At 47.5% G+C, this 19,040-nt stretch overlaps 1 protein-coding gene across 1 annotated transcript; it reads right to left on the bottom strand.

Moving 5' to 3' along the window:
* Positions 1-526: 526 nt before the first annotated feature.
* Positions 527-15,431, bottom strand: LOC125434602 (GDNF-inducible zinc finger protein 1-like). Its single transcript, XM_048500136.1, has 7 exons — positions 15,314-15,431; positions 11,818-13,047; positions 9,317-10,252; positions 7,089-7,183; positions 4,422-4,589; positions 3,851-4,008; positions 527-1,568 (listed from the first exon to the last, which is right to left on the bottom strand). Exons 2-7 carry the CDS (start codon positions 13,044-13,046, stop codon positions 1,329-1,331), a joined length of 2,826 nt encoding a protein of 941 aa, XP_048356093.1. The 5' UTR covers position 13,047; positions 15,314-15,431; the 3' UTR covers positions 527-1,328.
* Between the last annotated feature and the right edge of the window lie 3,609 nt (positions 15,432-19,040).

The raw sequence follows: 19,040 nt of genomic DNA, 5'->3' as shown, positions 1-19,040 counted from the left end.
TAGGTTCATTTAGCACCCCCTCCTACAGTTGGCCATGCCCCTTCTTCAAAGGCCCCTTCCGCACATGCAAAATAATGCACTTTCAATCCACTTTCCACAATTGTTTGCAGGTGGATTTTGCTATTCCGCACAGTAAGATCTAGCTGCAAAGCTGCATCGAAAGTGGACTGAAAGTGCATTATTCTGCATATGCGGAAAGGGCTAAAGAAACACAATAATACACAATAAATAAAATTGTCCTTCCCAAGCACGACTAATTCCCTCTAGTGCATCATGGCAGTGTTTACATATAGGAGGCCGACAACCCCAAAAATGTACTCCAAAACAAATACATAATCTTGCAAACCAGGGCCGGGGAGTGAAGAGAGGAGTTTTATGCACCCTTTCTTCCAGGGTTTTGTGAGTTCATTTGCATCTCTCGCTGAAAAATAAAGTTATCACTAAGGGGAAGAATGACTGACAAAGCCGCACTAGGGATATAGTTATACATTTGCTTGGGGACCAGTCGGAAGGTTTCCTGTTTTTGTTTCCTTCTTTGGTTCTCCCCCTTGCCCCAGGTTCCTGGAGGGCTGACATACAGGTCTTAGTATGCCATTCTCCTTGAACGCAATTAAACACTCACGAGAGGCGAAGCTATAAGGGTGCAGGGTGGTGGTGCTTAACAAGACTGGACCTGCACACCAAAAGGGTGGCGGGAAAATGCGGCTCCCTCTTCCTCCCCATGCACTTCCACTTCACCTTGAAAGTTTAGCCTGAAAAAGTTCTGGCTGAAAAAGCGGCCTATTCAGTTCAGGCTGAAAAAGCACCCTGGTGGGAACTACACTACCCAGGAGACATTGCGAGCCATGGGGGAAGAGCCCCCCCGCAGGGAATGTGAGGGAGCAGGGCCCATGGAGGGGGCGGGCAGAAAACACAGAGTCCGCCCCGGGCACAGTTTGGCCCAGTTACACCATCATCATTTGTCTTAACAGCCATCCCAGAAGACAGTCCGCACATTTTAAATACCAAAAACGCCCCTGCCAAAACCAGTTACATAAGTGTTCTCTACCCTGCCATCCTTGTTCGGTTTTACTACTGACATCAGCTCTCCTGATGTGCTGGCCTGCCAAAAGACCCCCTTCCCCCAAAGAAATCAGCCCCATCAAAATCTTCCCCTACGACTTGAAAATAATGCCTTGCATGAAAAAGTCCTGAGGAGTTAAGGTGCCACACCTTCCTTTTGGGGATGCTGAACTACAAGCATGACTTACCTGTGGAGTTTTTGGGCAGAGGCAGAATGCAGGAGAGATGCCTGTGCCCGTCCGTGTTCCCATCTTGCCTGTTGAGAGTTATAAATGCATGAGGGAATGGTCAGAATCTCTTACATTACTATTACATGACACATGTTCTGCCTTTTTGACGCTCACACTTTCTGGTTTGTAACCTTTACTTTGCGTACTTGACCAAACAGGTGTAGTGCCGTCTCCCATACAGATATTAGACAAAGTCTCTATTTTGGACCAGTTGTGATCCTTTTTGATAGTGAGATCTATTAAGAAACTCCTCCAGTGAGCATTCCGATCATGGACCTACGGTAGATGGGGAAAAGGGGGGAAAAGGCTTTTTTAAATACGAATTCTGAATTTATTAGAAGTCAAAAAAAAAACTGAAATGGAACACAGTGTACAATTAAGATTGCCATAAGCTTCAAAAGATCAGATCAGAACTACTTTATAGAAGAAGAAGAAGAGAAGAGTTTGGTTTTATATCCACCCTTTCTCTCCTGCAGGAGACTCAAAGGGGCTTACAATCTCCTTGCCCTTCCTCCCTCACAACAAACACCCTGTGAGGTAGGTGGGGCTGAGAGAGCTCCGAGAAGCTGTGACTAGCCCAAGGTCACCCAGCTGGTGTGTGTGGGAAGAAGTAGCTGTCTGAAGAAGTAGCTCATTCAGAGAGTCTGAGCCTGCATTCTGTGCCTGGCTACAGTTATACTTCCCATCATAGGCAGAGCTACAATAGGGGGGCACTGTGCCCCCCGGCACACGTCATTAGGGTCACATGGGGGGGTGTAAAATCGCCCCCCACACCCTTCCTCTGTTCCCCCCTTACCTTAGTTCAGCCTGTTCAGTTCAAGCTGAAAAAGCACCCTGGTAGGAACTACACTTCCCAGGAAGTGTAGACCTTACGAGCCCCAAGGTCTCCTGGGAAGTGTAGTTCCCACCAGGGGGGGCTTTTTCAGCCTGAACTGAACAGGATGGTTTTTCAGCCTGAACTTTTTCAAGCTGAACTAAGGTAAGGGGAGGGGGGGGGCGAATGCCGCAGGGGTGCCATTTTCTCCCCCTACGCCACTGCTTCCCATAATGCTTTGGGGCAGTCACTGTGGCCTACAGAACCCCAAGTGGTAAAGACACTGCTGGTTCTCTGCCTTACTGGCCTGCATAAGCCCTGAGCCTGGCACAGTTATGTATCTTGGGGACAAGGGCAGTAAGGCCTGGAGCGGTTTTAATCCTCTTGGCCCCTATAGCCATCCTGTTTGCTTTCTCCCTAGCATGTTTCAGCCGCTGCAGCAACACTACCATGAAGGGGGAGATGGATGGAATGTGTTTGTGGAATAGCAACGCAAAATAGCATGATTGTTCTAAACTTTTAGAATTCACAAAGTTTGCAAGGACTGGTGAGAAGGGAAATCCCTCTCTCACATGCTCCTGTTTCTTCCCTTTTGTTCTTTTCTGTTCCTGCTTCAATCTTGCCCATGATTGACTTGTCCTTTTTATATGTATTTATTTAATTATTAAATGTATATCCCACCCTATCCCCGCAGGGCTTAGGGTGGGTCACAACAAAAAATTTTCCCCCTCCTTTTTTTTTTGCTCGGCATCTTGGGTTTCTAGGTAACCCGTGAGGTTGGCTGTTTCCCCCCCGCTGTGTGCAGATGTCACTGGCTGCTTTTGGGAAGTTTCGAACCCCAAGTTATTTTTTCCCTCCGACTCTTGATATTTTTGTATTAACCTGGGACCAAGTAGCTCTCCCAGTGGATTTTCTGATTCACACAATGAACCTTCCCATTGCTATCAAATAGTCAACAACCAGCTTGGGAAGAACAGACTATCTGGTGTGCCATCTTATACGATCAGATGCCTCCAGGAAGCCTACAAGGACATCATTAGCCTTCCTTTGCTGTCATCCTTCTGTGACTTGTGCTCAAAGTATATTTAGAGGTCATATTTAGGCATTGTGGCTAATAGCCATTGATAAAACCTCTCCTCCTCCTTGAATGCGATAAATCCCCGTTTAAAGCTACCTAAATTCCAGGGCCCTAACCTGGATGGCCCAGGCTAGTCTGATCTCATCAGACCTCAGGAGCTAAGCAGGGTCAAAACCCTGGTTAGTACTTGGATGGGAGACCACCAATAAAGTCAAGGGTTGCTATGCAGAGGCAGGTAATGACAAACCACCTCTGTTTATCTCTTGCCTAGAAAACTCTTCAGGGTCACCAATAGATAGTTGGGGCTTGACAGCGCTTTCCACCATCACCACCAAAACACAGGGGCCATCATTACATCATATGATTATGAGTTCCCTCTTAGGAAGAATCTTTGTTCTGTCTTGAATCAACTGCACACAACTTCCCCAAGTTCTAGTTGTAGGACAGATACATAAAGACATCTTTTGTCATGTGCTTTTCAAAGCTGTTTTTTTAGAAAGAAAGAAAGAAAGAAAGAAAGAAAGAAAGAAAGAAAGAAAGAAAGAAAGAAAGAAAGAAAGAAAGAAATGTTCAGCACAAAGAAAGAATTGGGAAAGAAAATGGCTGAAAAAGGCTTGTTCACCTTTATGGATGTTCTAAAATGTCTAGCACAAACCTCACACATACCAGGACGTGTCTTCTCAAGGTGGACATGTCAGTGAAGGTCCTCTCACAAGCCCTGCATTTGTATGGCTTTTCTCCGGTGTGAATGCGCTGGTGGCGCCTCAGGGCTCCTTGCTGAGTGAAGGTCTTCCCGCACTGCTCGCAGAAATAAGGAGGCTTCTCTGGGAGCAGAAAAAACAAATCCCCAAGGAATAACAGTGTGCACTTTCTGATTTCTGAACCAGTACCATTTGCACTCCAGGTCTAGCAATTTTTCATTACAAGGATATTAAACATTGCCTCATATATCTTTGGTATCCACCACGGCTTTATTTGCCTGCTTCCATGTTTATTTGAGTGCTTCTGTTGCTATGATCTTTGGTTTTTACAACATGAGAATGTAAGACTGCGAGCTTGAATGACTTTTGAGAAGCAGTCTGCAGTGCCTCACTGTAATCACTCCCAGGAAATTTAATCTGAGGAGGTCTCCGAGAAACCCTATTAAGATCACTTTTGACAGCCGTTTCCATCTCGACTTTCTCTTGCGTGCCTTTCCCCCAAGTCCTTTCCCCCGTCCCCGAAGAACGTTTCTTACCTGCATGAACATTACTGTGTTGGGCTAATGAGGCTCGCAGTCCAAACGTTTTCCCACAGACGTCACATTTATACGGTTTGGCTCCCATGTGGCAGCGCTTGTGGCATTTTAGGTATTCATTGGTAGCAAAATGTTTTCCACACACGTCACATTTAAAGAGGCGCTCTCCTGCGAAGGAAATGAACAAGCCATTTCTGTTACTCGTCACCTACAGGAGATTCTTCCAAGAGCTTCTAGAGAGCTTCTTCTCCATTCATAGCTCCCAGACTCTCAAACATATTTTATTGAGGTTTTCCTTTTGAGGTATGCGTTTCTTCATTCACACTTTTAACATTCACATCTCTGTTTGCATGATGTAAGCCACGGGTGTCAAACTCGTGGCCCTCCAGATGTTATGGACTACAGTTCCCATCATCCCCTGCCAGCATCATGCGTATATGTATCAGCATATACATATCAGCTTCCTATGCTTGATCCACCCCTCCCAGTCAGCTCCAGGGTAAGTGGGTGGGTAGTAGGTCCTCCACTCTAGCCCCGGGTGTCAGAGATGGCACCTAGGTGATTGAGATGCATTCCTAACTCCAGGCCATGGCTATATAAAATATAGGCGGCGATTGTATCTAGGTGAGTGAGATGCATTCCTGTCAATGTAACTGCTTGTATGTATATGCACTCTGCCTGTTAAATGTAACCAGAGGTGTAGGGATAGAAAATGGCGCCTGGGGCAAAACCTGCTCCCTGCCCCCCTGTGCCTCCCCCCCACACCCCACTTACCTTAGGCAGCGAGGCTGGGCCAAGGGGCACCCTGCAGCGGCCCCGCCAGGATGCTTGTTCAGCCGGTGGAGGCTCTGCTGGCTGAACGAGCAGCCTGGCAGGGTGGGGCTGAGCCTAGGGGGGAAGGAGGAGGGGTGTGGGGGTGATTTTCCACCACCACGTGAAATGAACAGTGGCTGCCCAGGGCATTTGTCCCCAGGCGACCTGGTGGAAGCTCCGCCTCTGAACGTAACCACTGTGTTAATGGAACATTTTCCTTGATCTTACTTTCATGGTTTCACACGCTTGGTAGATAAGTACGCTTATCCCTGACACTTTCTACTCTCATGGGAAGTGGGATGTTTCCATTGCTCTGTCGGGGTAGATGACCAGTGGCTTTATCTCCATCTGTCACTGACCTTGGGGCACTCCTAGGCTCTGATGTAACTCTGGGAGGGGACAAGGAGCGGGGAATCATTTCTGGATAAAGAGAGTTGCAAAAGCCAGGTCTGACAAAACTGATTTCCTGCAAGCTGGGTGCTTTGTTACCTTTCCAATAAATGCTACCGATCAACAATCCACAGCCTGTTTATTGATTCAAGGATCGAGGCCTAACACCGAGCGTGGCTCCATCGTTGAAGCTTTTGGCAGAGGGCAGTCATGGAGAGTGCCCGGCTGGCTCCTGGGGGAATGGCCCAACTTGGGGGAGAACTCCCCACCCCGGCCCTCGTTAGAACTTGCCAGGGATGAGCCGGGCTTGGAATGGCACCTGGAAGCTGGCCTATTCCGAGAAAAGGGGCGCTGCACCCTAAGCAGCCAACAACAGTGAGGAAAAAATACATTTCAGCCTGTGCATAGCTGGAACTCTTCTACACAGGACACGTTTTTTCTCAGATCGGTGCTTCCCAGGTGGACTCGTGGAAAAAACTACGAAAGATGGGACCACCAACATTTTTCCAGAGCCTGTTGTATTTTTCCCCACAATGGGCTTTGTTGCTTGTAAATTATAACAAGCTGCTAAATAATCTCTCTGGCGGTGGTCCATTATCTCGAAATAACCACATAATTTATTCTCAAATGATGTTCTTCTCCAAACACATACACAGGGGGGATCTTGTAGTCTCAAGAAATCCAGGAAAGCACCACCTCAGCATTTCAAAACTGCTGTCCTGTTAATCCAAAAGCCCTCTCTGTTTCTTTCACAAATCTATTTTCAACAACTATACTACAGTTAAGAAAGTAACTACTTCAAAGGTGGCACAGACATAGGAATTTCTGGCACCCAACGAAGCTGACATCCATACCTGCTGTGGTCCTCGGCAACCACATATCTAAGGCCCTTTCCACACAGGCCAATTCTCCCATGGTGGTGGGGAGGGTTAAATCTGGTTTGGGCAGGAACTTTACACAGTTCTCGCCCCTAAACCGGATCAATCCCACTTTAAACTCCCCAAGATGGGATATTTGAGAATTGCACTATGTGTGATTCTTTTCAAATATCCCGCCTTGGTGCTGGGGCCAAGCAAACTGCCCTGGCGGGGAGGCGGGTTGACAGTGGCTGCACCGTCCCCTTTCCTCCCCTCCCTTGCGCCTGTGTGGCTACGCAGGCGTGGGTGGCCGGCTGATCACCACTGCAACAGCGGCTGGGGGGAAAGGTCCCAGGGAGGCGGAGTGCAGGCAGCAGCCGCGGCTCCATGTGAAGTCACAGCGGCAACCCACTGCAGCCTCATAGGCTGGTACCTCGAGAAGTGCGAACAGCCCGATACAGTCCTGGGGCTGCTTATCCTAGCAACCTGCCGGGATAAATGGCCCATGCGGAAAGGGCCCAAGTGAGCCAAGAAAAGTAGTCGGGATAACAGGGCATCAGTATGTGTTGCCGCTGCCATGCTCAAGGAATGGAGTTAAAACTCCTACCTGTATGCGTCCTCCTGTGGCCATTCAGCTTGCCTTTGTCTGCAAAACATGCTCCGCACTCCTCACAAACGTACGGCTTCTCGCCTGTATGGGACCTGAGTTCAGAGGAACAGGAGAATACTGGGAAAACAATAGACTTAATTCATATTGAAACTTCCTACTCAGTGTTACAGATAGGTGAACCCCCACCCACCTGGCCAGAAACAAAGTTTGCAAGGAAACGAGACTTCACATTCACCATAAGGAGTTGGCCTCGGTCAGGGGATTTGGAATAGACGACCGTTATTGAGATTTGCAGCCCACTTTGCAGCCAAGGCTGGGAAGTAAAACCATGGCTGAGAAGTAAAACCATGAAACTGCGCAACATTCTAGTGTGAACTGGAACTTGAGGGAAGCCACAAGTTAAAACTTGCTCACCAGAGTCCACAAGTGACAAAATGAGCCTCCAAGTCTTTGTATCCTTCCCCTAAAGCGCAGGGGTCGGGAACCTCAAGGCTCCAAGAGCCGCAGTAAAGCGTTTAACCCCTTCGCTGCTTCTCCTATCGCGGCTCCCGGCATGGCTGCTGCCCTTCCCCAGGCAAAGCCAGCAGAAATTAAAGCCAACCCGAGGCAAGCAGGTGAGCTTGAAGCGGAGCGGGGTGGGGAGCAAAAACCAAAGTGGCGGGGGGGGGGGTGGGGTAGGAAGCGAGCGGGAGGGCGACTGGCTAGGGCGAAGCGAAGGAAGCTGGGGAGCGAGCGGGGCGGGCGAGCGAGCAGCGGGGGTGAGCGAGCGAGTAAAAGCCCGGGGTAAGCGAGCGGGCAAACGGACAAGCGGGGGGGCGGACAGGCGGGCAAGCAAGCAAGGGCAAGCGAGTGGGCGAGGGAACGGGCGAGCGGGCGGGCGGGCAAGCAAGCGGGGGGCGGGCGGGGGGCGGGCGAGCAAGCAAGCGAGGGCAAGTGAGTGGGCGAGGGAACGGGCGAGCGAGCGGGCAAGCGAGTAAGCGGGCAAGCAAATGGGCGGGCGAAATGGCTGATGGCTGGCGAAGCGAAATGGGGCGGTCGGGCAAGGGGCGTTTGAGGGCGGGCTTTGCGAGGGCCAGAAGCGGGCGGGCAATAGCGAAGCGTTTAGGGCTTAACGAGGGCGAGTGGGCGGGCAAGCAAACAGGCGGCAAGCAAGCGGGCAGCGAGTGGGCGGGCGGGCAAGTGAGCGGGGGGGGAGCAAGCGAGCAGGGGGGGCGGGTTGGCAAGCGAGTGAGCGGGCGGCAAGCAAGCAAGCGGGCGGCGAGTGGGCGGGCGGGCAAGTGAGCGGGGGGGCGAGCAAGTGAGCAGGGGGGCGGGTGGGTGGCAAGCAAGCGGGCGGCGAGTGGGCGGGCAAGCAAGCAAGCAGGGGAGCGGGCGGGGGGCAAGCAAGCGGCGGGTGGGGGCGAGCGGGCAGGGGGGGTGAGTGGGCCAAATGGCTCTTTGGATGAAAAAGGTTCCCAACCCCTGCTCTAAGGCTTTCATGGCTGGAATCACGAGAGTGTTGCGGGTTTTCTGGGTTCTATGGCCGGATGGATGGATCCTCTGAAGAGGCCAGCCACGGATGCAGGCGAAATGTCAGGAGAAAATGCTACTGGAACATGGCCATACAACCCGGAAAACCCACAGCACTGAAGCCTTTGTTTTAACCATTAGGAATGAGAGATTTTACATTGCTGGCATGAGGCTTAAACTTCTGGACCTCAACAAGGAGCTCACCCCTCTCCTTTGACCAGGCTAACTGTACTGTCAGTTTGAATTTGACCTCTGAGCATCCAGAAAGCAAAGTAGACAAATGTCACATGCTTGGATGAAGCATCTTTTCATATCACAACACAGACTCTTTGCCTGTACCTGCTCTTCCATCTTATTTAGTTGCAGGCTGAGGGCCACTTTGTGTATGTGATTCAGATCACAAGGGACAGATGAATGCTTTTCTTGCCAAGATTCTGTGATGCTCAGTTACATAATGGATAATAAAGGCTGGAGGTTCTTTTGATAATGCTAGAACTAAACACATTCCAATTTCATCACCACCCAAACGGTTCTGAGAGTTCATGTCTGCTCCCCCTCCCAAATGTTTCTCGCACACAAACTGCCCATGCTCTCTGGACCTCCATTTTACCATTCGCTTACTATTCATAGCTTTCATCAGTCACAAAGAAAAAACCAAAAGATGCACACAGAGGTCAAGAAGGAAGAGAAAACCCTCCTAAACCATATGGTCTGACCTTGTATGGATCTTCAGCTGCGACGGTTGAGCAAATCTCGAGAAGCAAATGCCACACTGGTACGGCTTCTCCCCAGTGTGGGTCCTCATGTGAAATACCAGTGCCGTCCTTGAACTCAAGATCTTGCCACACACAGAGCACAGGGGACGCTTCACTCGCCCTTCATGCTTCCGCACGTAGTGTGTTCTCACGTCCCTCTTCCTTTTAAAGGTGGCATCACAGAGTGTGCAGGCAAACTGCCTGTCTTCTGTATGGACGCACGCCCTGTGCTCCTTCCAGCTGTTGAAACTAGCAAAGGACTTGCTGCAAACATCACACTGATAGGCTTTCCCAGGCGAAGCGTGATGGACATCTTTGCAATGGTCGACGTATTTTTTACGTGAGGCAAATTTCTCGGCACACTCGTGGCACGTGATGACGTAGGCCGATTTCTTGGTTACCGTGTTTTTATTGCTTTTCCTCGCTTTGCGCTCGTCATTCAGTTTGTTTTCTTCTTCTGCGAGGTGGTCATTCGAACAATCATCGTCCTCATCTAAACAGAGAGTTTCGTGATCTCCCCTGTCATGTATGCTGGTGCCATGATTCCCTTCCTCTTCTTCTTCTTCTTCTTCTTCTTCTTCTTCTTCTTCTTCTTCTTCTTCTTCTTCTTCAACAATTGCAACATTTTCCCTTTCCAAGCCAGATTCATCACACTGCTCCTGCCCGTCTGCTTGACAGTCAGACTTTGCTTCTACAGCCAAACTCTGTGATTCTCTTTCAAGCACCCAGGTTTTTCCCCCCCTAGATTCTCTTGGTGGGTCAGGGTTTGGTACCTCGAGACGTGCTTTCTTAGCAATATTAAAGTCACCATCTGCCGTGTCAACTTTGTCTGCTGGTGGCACTGTCTTCCAGCAACCTGGCAGGCGTTTCCGAACTTGCCCAGATTCGTGTATTTTTCTGTTTAGTTGTGGAAAAAGTAACAGTACATGTATTTCAGTTAGAAGAAGAGGAAGAAGAAGAGGAAGAGTAGTAGTAGTAGTTTGGATTTATAACCACCCCCCTTTCTCTCCTGCAAGGAGACTCAAAGGAGCTTACAATCTCCTTTCCCTCCCCACCCTCCCACAAACACCCTGTGAGGTGGGTGGGGCTGAGAGAGCTCTGAAGAACTGTGAATTGTCTAAGGTCACCCAGCTGGCATGTGTTGGAGTGCACAAGCTAATCTGGTTCCCCAGAGAAGCATCCACAGCTCAAGTGGCAGAGTGCGGAAGTAAACCCGGTTCCCCAGATTAGAGTGCACCTGCTCTTAACCACTACGCCACTGCTGTTCCCAGTCCCTCAGTATGCCTGAAACATACATGCAATCTGCATGTCCACAAATGCTGTTTCATGGCAAAAGGATTTCACTGGGAGAAAACATATCATGAGGACTGACAGACTACAGTAGCACTGAGAGTTCAGCAAAGCTCTATTAACATTTACGGCTGCCAGCCATTCAGGGAATGCAAAGATTTGAAAGTGGTCTGCCAGAGTTGGATAGGAAGAGAGCAACACAATACTATTGCGATGGCGGTGGGGGTGGGGGGAAAGGTTGGGGGGATCTACTGACAGTATAAGGCAATCCACCCAGAATAGTGGATTATGTCTTTAGGAATCCCAACTCTGCCATGCTGGCAGGGGCTGATGGGAGTTATAGTCCATTAACATTTGGAGAGCTGCAGGTTGCAGACCTCTGACCTAGCCAGCCGGATGAAGTGAAGTAAGTTCTTCTCGGCCTCCTGGGGGGCAGGAGGGTAAGAGGTGACAGAAGAGGATTATTCATGACCATCTGTTTTAATAACTATTTTAATGTCTGGCATTATTTATTGTTTTAAAGTTGTATTGGCAATTGTTGGATTTTAAGCGTTTTAAGATTGTGTTATAAATTGTGTTGTGACCCGCCCTGAGCCCTGTAGGGATAGGGCAGGATAAGAGCCGAATAAAATAAATATATAATAAAATAAATAAAACCCACAACAGCCAGCCATGAATGCCTTCGACAATACATAGCAGAAAATAATATTTTCTGGGTCCAATAGACAAGAATTCTCTAAACTGGGGGGGGAAACCCTACAGCCAAGAAACTGTTATCAGAATTTTAATTTATTGTCGAAGGCTTTCACGGCCGGAATCACTGGGGTGCTGAGTGGTTTCTGGGCTGCATGGCTGTGTTCTAGCAGCATTCTCTCCTGACGTTTCGCCTGCATCTGTGGCTGGCATCAGATCCTCTGAAGATGCCAGCCACAGATGCAGGTGAAACGTCAAGAGAGAATGCTACTAGAACACAGCCATGCAGCCCGGAAACCACACAGCACCCCAGAATTGTAATCATTTCCATAACCAGCTCATCAGGATCCAATTGGGTATTAAAAATCTAAAATGTTCTACTAACTCCTATAAGGTCTGAATACGGCTGACAAAACTCAGCCATGAGAGAGCTGATAATTTTTGAAAGTCTGACTGCAATGCACAAAGGAAGACTATACCTCACATGAGTATTGAAGGATGACCTCTGAGCAAAGCTGGCCGGGCAGTATTCACATTTATACGGCTTCTCTCCTGTGTGCGTTCGAATGTGAATCGTCAGGCCAAATTTGGAGCTGATAACCTTGTCACAGAAGGGGCACCTTTGGGGATTCCGCTTCTTTTCCTGCGCTCCCCGGATGTGATCATTGACGTCTTTCCGGTGCTCGTTGTTGTGAACAGCGTGCCCGTGCTGTTTCAGGTTTTGGCAGCTGGCAAAAAGCTGGCCACACACGTGGCAGCTGTACTTACTGTCTAGATTCAGGCCATGCTCCAGTTTCACGTGTGACTGGTACTGTTTGGCAAAGCGAAAGGAGCGGTCGCAAGTGTCACAGGTGTAAGTGTGTGGCAAGACTCTGGCTAAGCTGCGTGGTGATTTTCGAAGCTGAGTTCCGCTACAAATCAGCCCACTTTGATCCTTTCTCTCGCCAGGAAGCTCCTCGTTCGTTATGCAGGTTGAGCCCACCTGGTTTAAAGGTTTGTTTTCTACTTGGGTGCTATTGCCTGTGTTGGGAGCCCTAGGCTTCTCTGCCTTGTACTGTTCAGGTGACATCACTGCCTCATCGTCAGGCACCCCAAGAGCTACCCCATCTTGGTTCAGTTGCCTGAATTTACTTCCAGGGAACTCATAGATGGTTGGCACTTTTACGTGCTTCTTTCTGTCCCAGAGATTTTTCTTCATAGGCGCTGAGAAAATGTGTGATAAACTGCTCTGTTCCTGATCTCTTTGCTCAGCCTGGCGCCGCAGAGACCTTTCAGGTTTGTTCAAACACACCCTCAGATCCAGCTCTTTTTGGCCCTCAACATTCATGGCTTCCAAAGCCTCCAGAAGATCTTTGCATTCCAACATTTCGGCCATCTCCTTCATGCGGTGCAGTCGGCCCACTTCAATTTCAACTTCTGTCGTGTAGACAAACTTCAGGAAGGAGACAAATTCTTCGGCGCGAACATCCTGGAGCGTTACACGGCAATGCTCGGCTTTCAGCGTCTTGTCTTTGAGGAACAAGCTTTTAAAGTAATTGCTGGAAGCTGCCAGTACAGCTCTGTGAACGAAAAAGTCCTCTTGGCTTCCGAAACAGTCAATGTGAATGGTCACATCACACAAGTGACCAAACTGATAGAGAGAATGTAGCGCGCTCAGGAGATTAGCAGCCGCAACGTTGGATTTCATTGTGATTTTTTCCTTCTCCATCCTATCAGTCGGAAGAAAACAAAAGTTAAAAGAGTACCCAACAGAAGTTAAAAGAGTACCCAAGAGGACTCCATTAAAAGAGTACCCAGTATCTCTCATTCAATTTAATTATCCCCAACAACCATACCAGTAACTACTTCTTATACCTGGTCACATTTTCTGAATTCAAAGGACTCTGTAACCTCTGCCGCTTCAGATGGAGTTAAATTGGATTTTGGCAGACTAATTTCATATTCTAGTCTAGTGGGTAGTCTTGGGCAAACCACTATATTTCAGCCTCTGCTTTTTTATTTGGCCATCAAGTCACAGCTGACATGGTGACTCTTCAGGGTTTCCAAGACAAGAGATGTTCAGAGATGGTTTGCCACTGCCCGCCTCTGCCATTGCCTGCGAGTTAATCCTTGGAGGTCTCCCATCCAAAATACTAGCCAGAGCTGACCCTCCGTAGCTTCTGAGATTTGATGAGTTCAGGCTAGCCTGGGTCATTTGGGTGAGAGCTTTGGGGTTAGATAGTTTTATTTTTAACAGGGCACTCCTATACAACAGATACTCCAGTATAAGCCCACTGAATCCAGTCACTTTAAACAAGCATATTATCAATTGCTAAACCACTGCAAAAATGAGGGAACACCTGCTCAAAGACCATGGCAAGCACGGAAATGCGAAAAGTATTTTGTACATATTTAATACGACTAAAAATGTATTGAGGGATCAGGAAATAATTTCAATGAAGCAATCAAAGTGGCTTACAGCTGATCTTCTCAATTTTATCCTCATAACAACCCTGTAACGTAGGCTAGGCTGAGTGTGTCTGAACGGTGCAAGCTTACCCAGCAAGCTTCTCAGATAGAGTGGGAATTCGAACCCAAGTCTCCCAGATTCTAGTCTGGCATGCTAACTGCTGTGCTACTTTGAACTAGTGTAGTGACACAGTTAGGATGCTGGACCAGGACTGTGGAGACCTGGGTTCGGATACTCACCCCACTCACTCTCTCTCTCTCTCTCTCTCTCTCTCTCTCTCTCAGACTAACCAAAGGGTTGTTGTCAGATAAAATGGAAGAGAGGAGATCTGGGTATGACCTCCTGAGCTCATTAGAGAAACAGCAGGATAAAAACAACACCGGTTCATGAATAAATCAAGGCTGGCATCAATGTTTATATTTATTTTAAAAATTATACCCTACTTTTCTTCTTGGCTCAAAGCAGTCTTTGTAGGCTTCAGCACTGCTCTGTGGAAAAGACCCACACGTGCAAGAACAGCAGCATGCAAGGGAACAAGTTCTTCCTGACATACTAGCTTTCTGCATACAAGAAGGGGATTTTATTTTGTAGATAAGCATTCAAATTTGTTTTTGACTTGTAGCTGGCAAGGAACCCCTGATCCCTTAGATTCTGCTGAACATACAAAATGCAGCTTGGAATAGAGATGGCGGCAAATTCACCAGTTAAGTTTCCCAAATTTATTCTTGTGGAGAGCATGAGGAAAGTATAAGCATAAGCATAAGCATAAGCATTTTATTGTCATTGTGCACGCACAACGAAATTTACAACAGCATTCCTCGATGCACACAATTTCAGACTCATACATCATCCTCACTTTCCCCTTCCTCCACCCATCCCTACTTAACATCCCTACATAACATCATCCCTACACAGCCCCAGAGCTGTGTAAGCAATGGGGAAAGCAATTTCCCCACTAGGAAAGGCGAGAGAGTTGAGGCTTTCTGTAGAAAGTAGGAACATGATAGAAACCTATAAAAACATGCCTAGGGGCAGCTCAATGAAAGTGCCTTGAAGCACATGCAAGAGAGACAAAAGGCCCCTTCCACACATGCAAAATAATGAGCTTTCAATCCACTTTCAATGCACTTTGTAGCTGGATTGTGAAAACTGGACTGAAAGTGCATTATTCTGCATGTGCGGAAAGGCCCAAAAGAAAGTCCAGCACCCAATAACAGTTAACTTGTACGATCTGCAACTTAGAAGGTATGATTGTGGCCACTGGCTTAAAAGGGGATAGGAGTGGGGGGGTGAAAGAGAGCGAGCGAGTGTGCAAGCAATCTCTGGTGAGATCTATCAAGTTCTATTAGTCTCAGTGGCTAATGGAACCTCCACATTCTGAAGCAGTATACCCTTGACCTCCAATTGCTGGGGAGAGGGCAAACCATAGAGGAAGGCTGCCAGCTTGCTGAAGGCACCTGACTAGCCATTGTTGAAATGAGGATGGTGACCCCTTCTTTTGTATACTCTTGCAGGGCTCCGCTTACCTGCTTAAGTTTTGATGTCCAGGGCGTTTCCCTGGCAACGAAAAACCTGCGAGGTTCGATCGTTCGACAGACGTCACAGCCGGCTGCCTCCAGAAGCTCACCTGCCGTTCGTTTCCCCTCCTCCTCAGTTACGTCATGGAGATGCCCCGCCCACTTCATCTTCCTCAAGGAATGGTGAAAACGACGGGCGGCGGCCACCGTAGCAGCGCCATCTTTCTCATGGGAAAGGACGCTATTGGAAACCACTGGGAAAGCCTGTGGGAGCCATCTTTAAAAAGGGTAAAGAGAATTCTTCGTGGCAGCTCTGATTGTTATGTTGTAAATTGCTACCGCCACCTCCTGGCAAGGTGGAGAACACGTCGGTTTCTATCCCGTTTGTAACATTTTCTTCTGGCCCTCTTGCACTCCAGTCTACCAAAAACTATGCTGGAATAAAATTTAGTGAGTCCTTAAAGAGCCACTGGAAGGAAGTCTCTTTGCTTTCCCTCCCTCTAAATCTACAGACCACCTTAAAGGTAGATTTATTGCGAAAGCTTTCGTAAGCTGGAGCCCAGATGCTCCAGATCACAACAACTTTACTCAAAATAAATCGGTTAGTCTTTAAAGTGCCACAGGTTGGCAACGCCCACTTGGGAAATACCTGGAGATTAGTGGGTGGATCCTGGAAAAGACAGAGTTTGGGAACAGGTATCATACATCAGCAGGGCAAAATGCCATAGAGCCCACTCTGCCATTTCCCTCTTAAGAGACACGAATGATTTTTGTTGTCTGGATGGTATAGCAGAGTTAGCGTTCTGGGGAAAAATATATTGATGACTCGTCTTTCGTGTAAGCTTCATAAATAGAAAGCAGAAATGTTTAAATGTAAACATTTATAATAGTAGTTAATAGAATGAAAGCCCGCCCTAGACTTTGTTGTCTAGATTGAAAATTTATGTTTAAAAGGGTTTTTTTTACATGCACTTTTATAGATATCAGTTGTAATCCCAGAATAACTCCAGCTGGCAGGGGCATATCACCCAGGTGGACATATGGCGTCAAATGTCCCCGGATGGGGGCCATTTAGTCACATGGGGGCAGATAATCGCCCCCTACACCCTTCCTCCTTCCCTCCAGGTCCATACACTGACTTTAAGACCTGATGCCAAAAAATGTTGTGGGGGGTGGGGGGCGCTCAGTTTTTGCACCAGGCTACCTTTTCCCTAGATACGCCTACCAGCTGGCAACCATAGATATATTTCTATATTCTGGTTTTAGGTTCCAAGACAACCCTAGTTCTTTGTACATTTTGCAGTCTAAAAGTATATATTTTGTTATTCCTTTAAAACCATATACACATGCTGCCTTTACACAATACAGTGGATAAAAGACGGTATACAGTCAAACAGGGACATGTCAATTAAGCCCATGGATTAGTTACCCGGTATTTTCAATACATGCTTTTTGGTTTTATGGTGAGTTTTATGCTGATCGTAAAAATAATAAATGTACATATTGAAACAGACTATAAAAGATCAATAGGTAAAATAAGTTGCTAAACCATTGTCAGGCCTGGCAGAAAACACATCATCTATCTAGTATGAAGCACAGTTTAAGTTTCATAGGGCTGGCAACTCTGGGTAGGGAAATTCCTGAAGATTCTGCTCTCTCCTTCGGACAGAGTGCCTATGTACAAGAACGAATGGACACAAATCTGATATTAAAAATGATGATATTCAGAAATTAGTCAGGGAACATTTCATTCTCACGTTTTGGACATGAAAGTTGGCAATACATGAAGAAAAATAGCAACAAACATCAAAGGGAGAATCAAACCTGAAACTGCTGAACTGGCATTCATTAAAAGGTACCTCACTTCCCCCACCAAACTAAGACTTGGGATTTCTCACTCCTTACAGATGTTAATTATCTGATAGAAATGTTGGACTTCACACCCAGTATACTTAGCATAACTATTGAACAATATTTCTGTGTTTCTTGATTATATATAAGTTTTATGTAAGTAAAATGGACAAAGACCACCTGGAATTGGATAATAGCAATAATAGACACTCGGGGCGGAGTGAGGTGGAACTGCATCTAGGGCACGCGCACACCCTGCACCCCTGCCACTCCCTTACCCGCCCCGCCCTGGAACACCCCCCCTCCATGCCCCGGCCACGCCCCTGCACCAGTGCACACCTGGGGCATCGCCCCCCTGCCCCGCTGGCGTAATACCATTGTGGACGCTTCACTTTTAAATGACAAGGTTAAGAATGCAGGAAGATGAGAAGAGCCCTGCGGGATCAGACCAGTGGTCTATCGAGCCCCCCATTCTGTCTCTCATAGTGGCCAACTGGGAGGTCCAACAACAGGGCATAGAAGTCAAAGGTCTTCCCCCTGATGTTGTCTCCTGGCATTTGGATTCAGAGATTTACTGCCTCTGAATGTGAGTTTCCCTTCATTCACCATGGCTAGTAGCCACTGATAGACATTCTCCGTGAATCTTTCTAATCCTCTTTTAAAGCAGCCCGCGTCGGTAGCCATCACTACTTCCTCTGGCGACAAATCCCACATCTTAATCAATCATGGTACAAAGATGTATTTCTTTTTGTTTGTCCTGAATTTGCTACCCACCAGCTTCTTTGGATGCCCTCAAATTCTAGTATTTTGGGAGAGGGAGAAAAGGTTCTCTTTGTCAGCTGTCTCTATTCCATTCATAATTTTATACACCTTTACCATGTGCCTCCCTTAGTCGTTTCTTTTTGAAACTGAAAAGTCCCAGATACTCATAGGAAAGGTGCTCATAGGAAAGTCCTCATAGGAAAGGTGCTTCGACCCCCTAAAAATCTTGGTTGCCCACTTCTGTGCTTTTTCCAGCTCCGTGATGTCCTTTTTTGAGATAATGGTCACCAGAACTGTACGCAGTATTTCAAATAAGGCTACACCACAGGTGTGTATTGGGGCATTATAATAACAGTTTCTTTATTTTCAAGCCCTTTCCTAATAATCCCCAACATAGAGTTTGATTTTTTCAGTGCTCCAGCGCACTGGGTTGACATATTCATTGAGCTGTCCACTGTAACCCTACAGTGATGGCGAACCTTTTGGGCTCAGTGTGTCAAAAATTCAGAAAATGCCTAAGTTGACTCTGCTGCTGTATCATCTTGGTCCCCTCAAACAAAATATAAACAATTATTTACATACTCATTAATTTTTTTAAAAAATACAGTTCAATATGTATGATACCATGTGTTATATAAAGAAACACCAAATAATTATAAAAATGAGTCAAACTGAAACAGGGAGAATAGTTGTCAGGTGCTGGTGAATGTTGCCGTGTTTCACCCAGCAAATTGTGTTGTGGGTTCACCATCCCCACTCTTGGGTCTCTTTCTCTTTCAGCCTCAGCAAGTTCAGACCCTATTTGCATACAAGTTGAGACTTTTTTTGGTCCCAATATTTTAATTTACACTTGCTCTTCTGCATGGTATTGTTTAAATGTATGCTCACCTACTCTGAAGTTAATTTACCACATTGTTGCCCACTTGCTGAATTTGTGGAGATCTGTCTGGAGCTGTTCACAGTCTGCCTTAGTTTTCACCATCCTGAGTAATTGCATGTCATCTGCAAACAGAGGCATGGGGGGGGGGGGATGGCACCCAGGGCAAAACCTGCTCCAGGTGCCCCCCCGGGCCCTACTTACCTGGCTGGGCTGCTGCCGGGCGCTCCTGAGCCTAGCAGGGCG

The sequence above is a fragment of the Sphaerodactylus townsendi genome, linkage group LG01, assembly GCF_021028975.2.
Source record: "Sphaerodactylus townsendi isolate TG3544 linkage group LG01, MPM_Stown_v2.3, whole genome shotgun sequence".
In the NCBI taxonomy this organism is placed as follows: domain Eukaryota; kingdom Metazoa; phylum Chordata; class Lepidosauria; order Squamata; family Sphaerodactylidae; genus Sphaerodactylus; species Sphaerodactylus townsendi.
The sequence above is the reverse complement of the archived record's forward strand: the minus strand, read 5'-3'. Positions and strand labels throughout refer to the sequence as shown.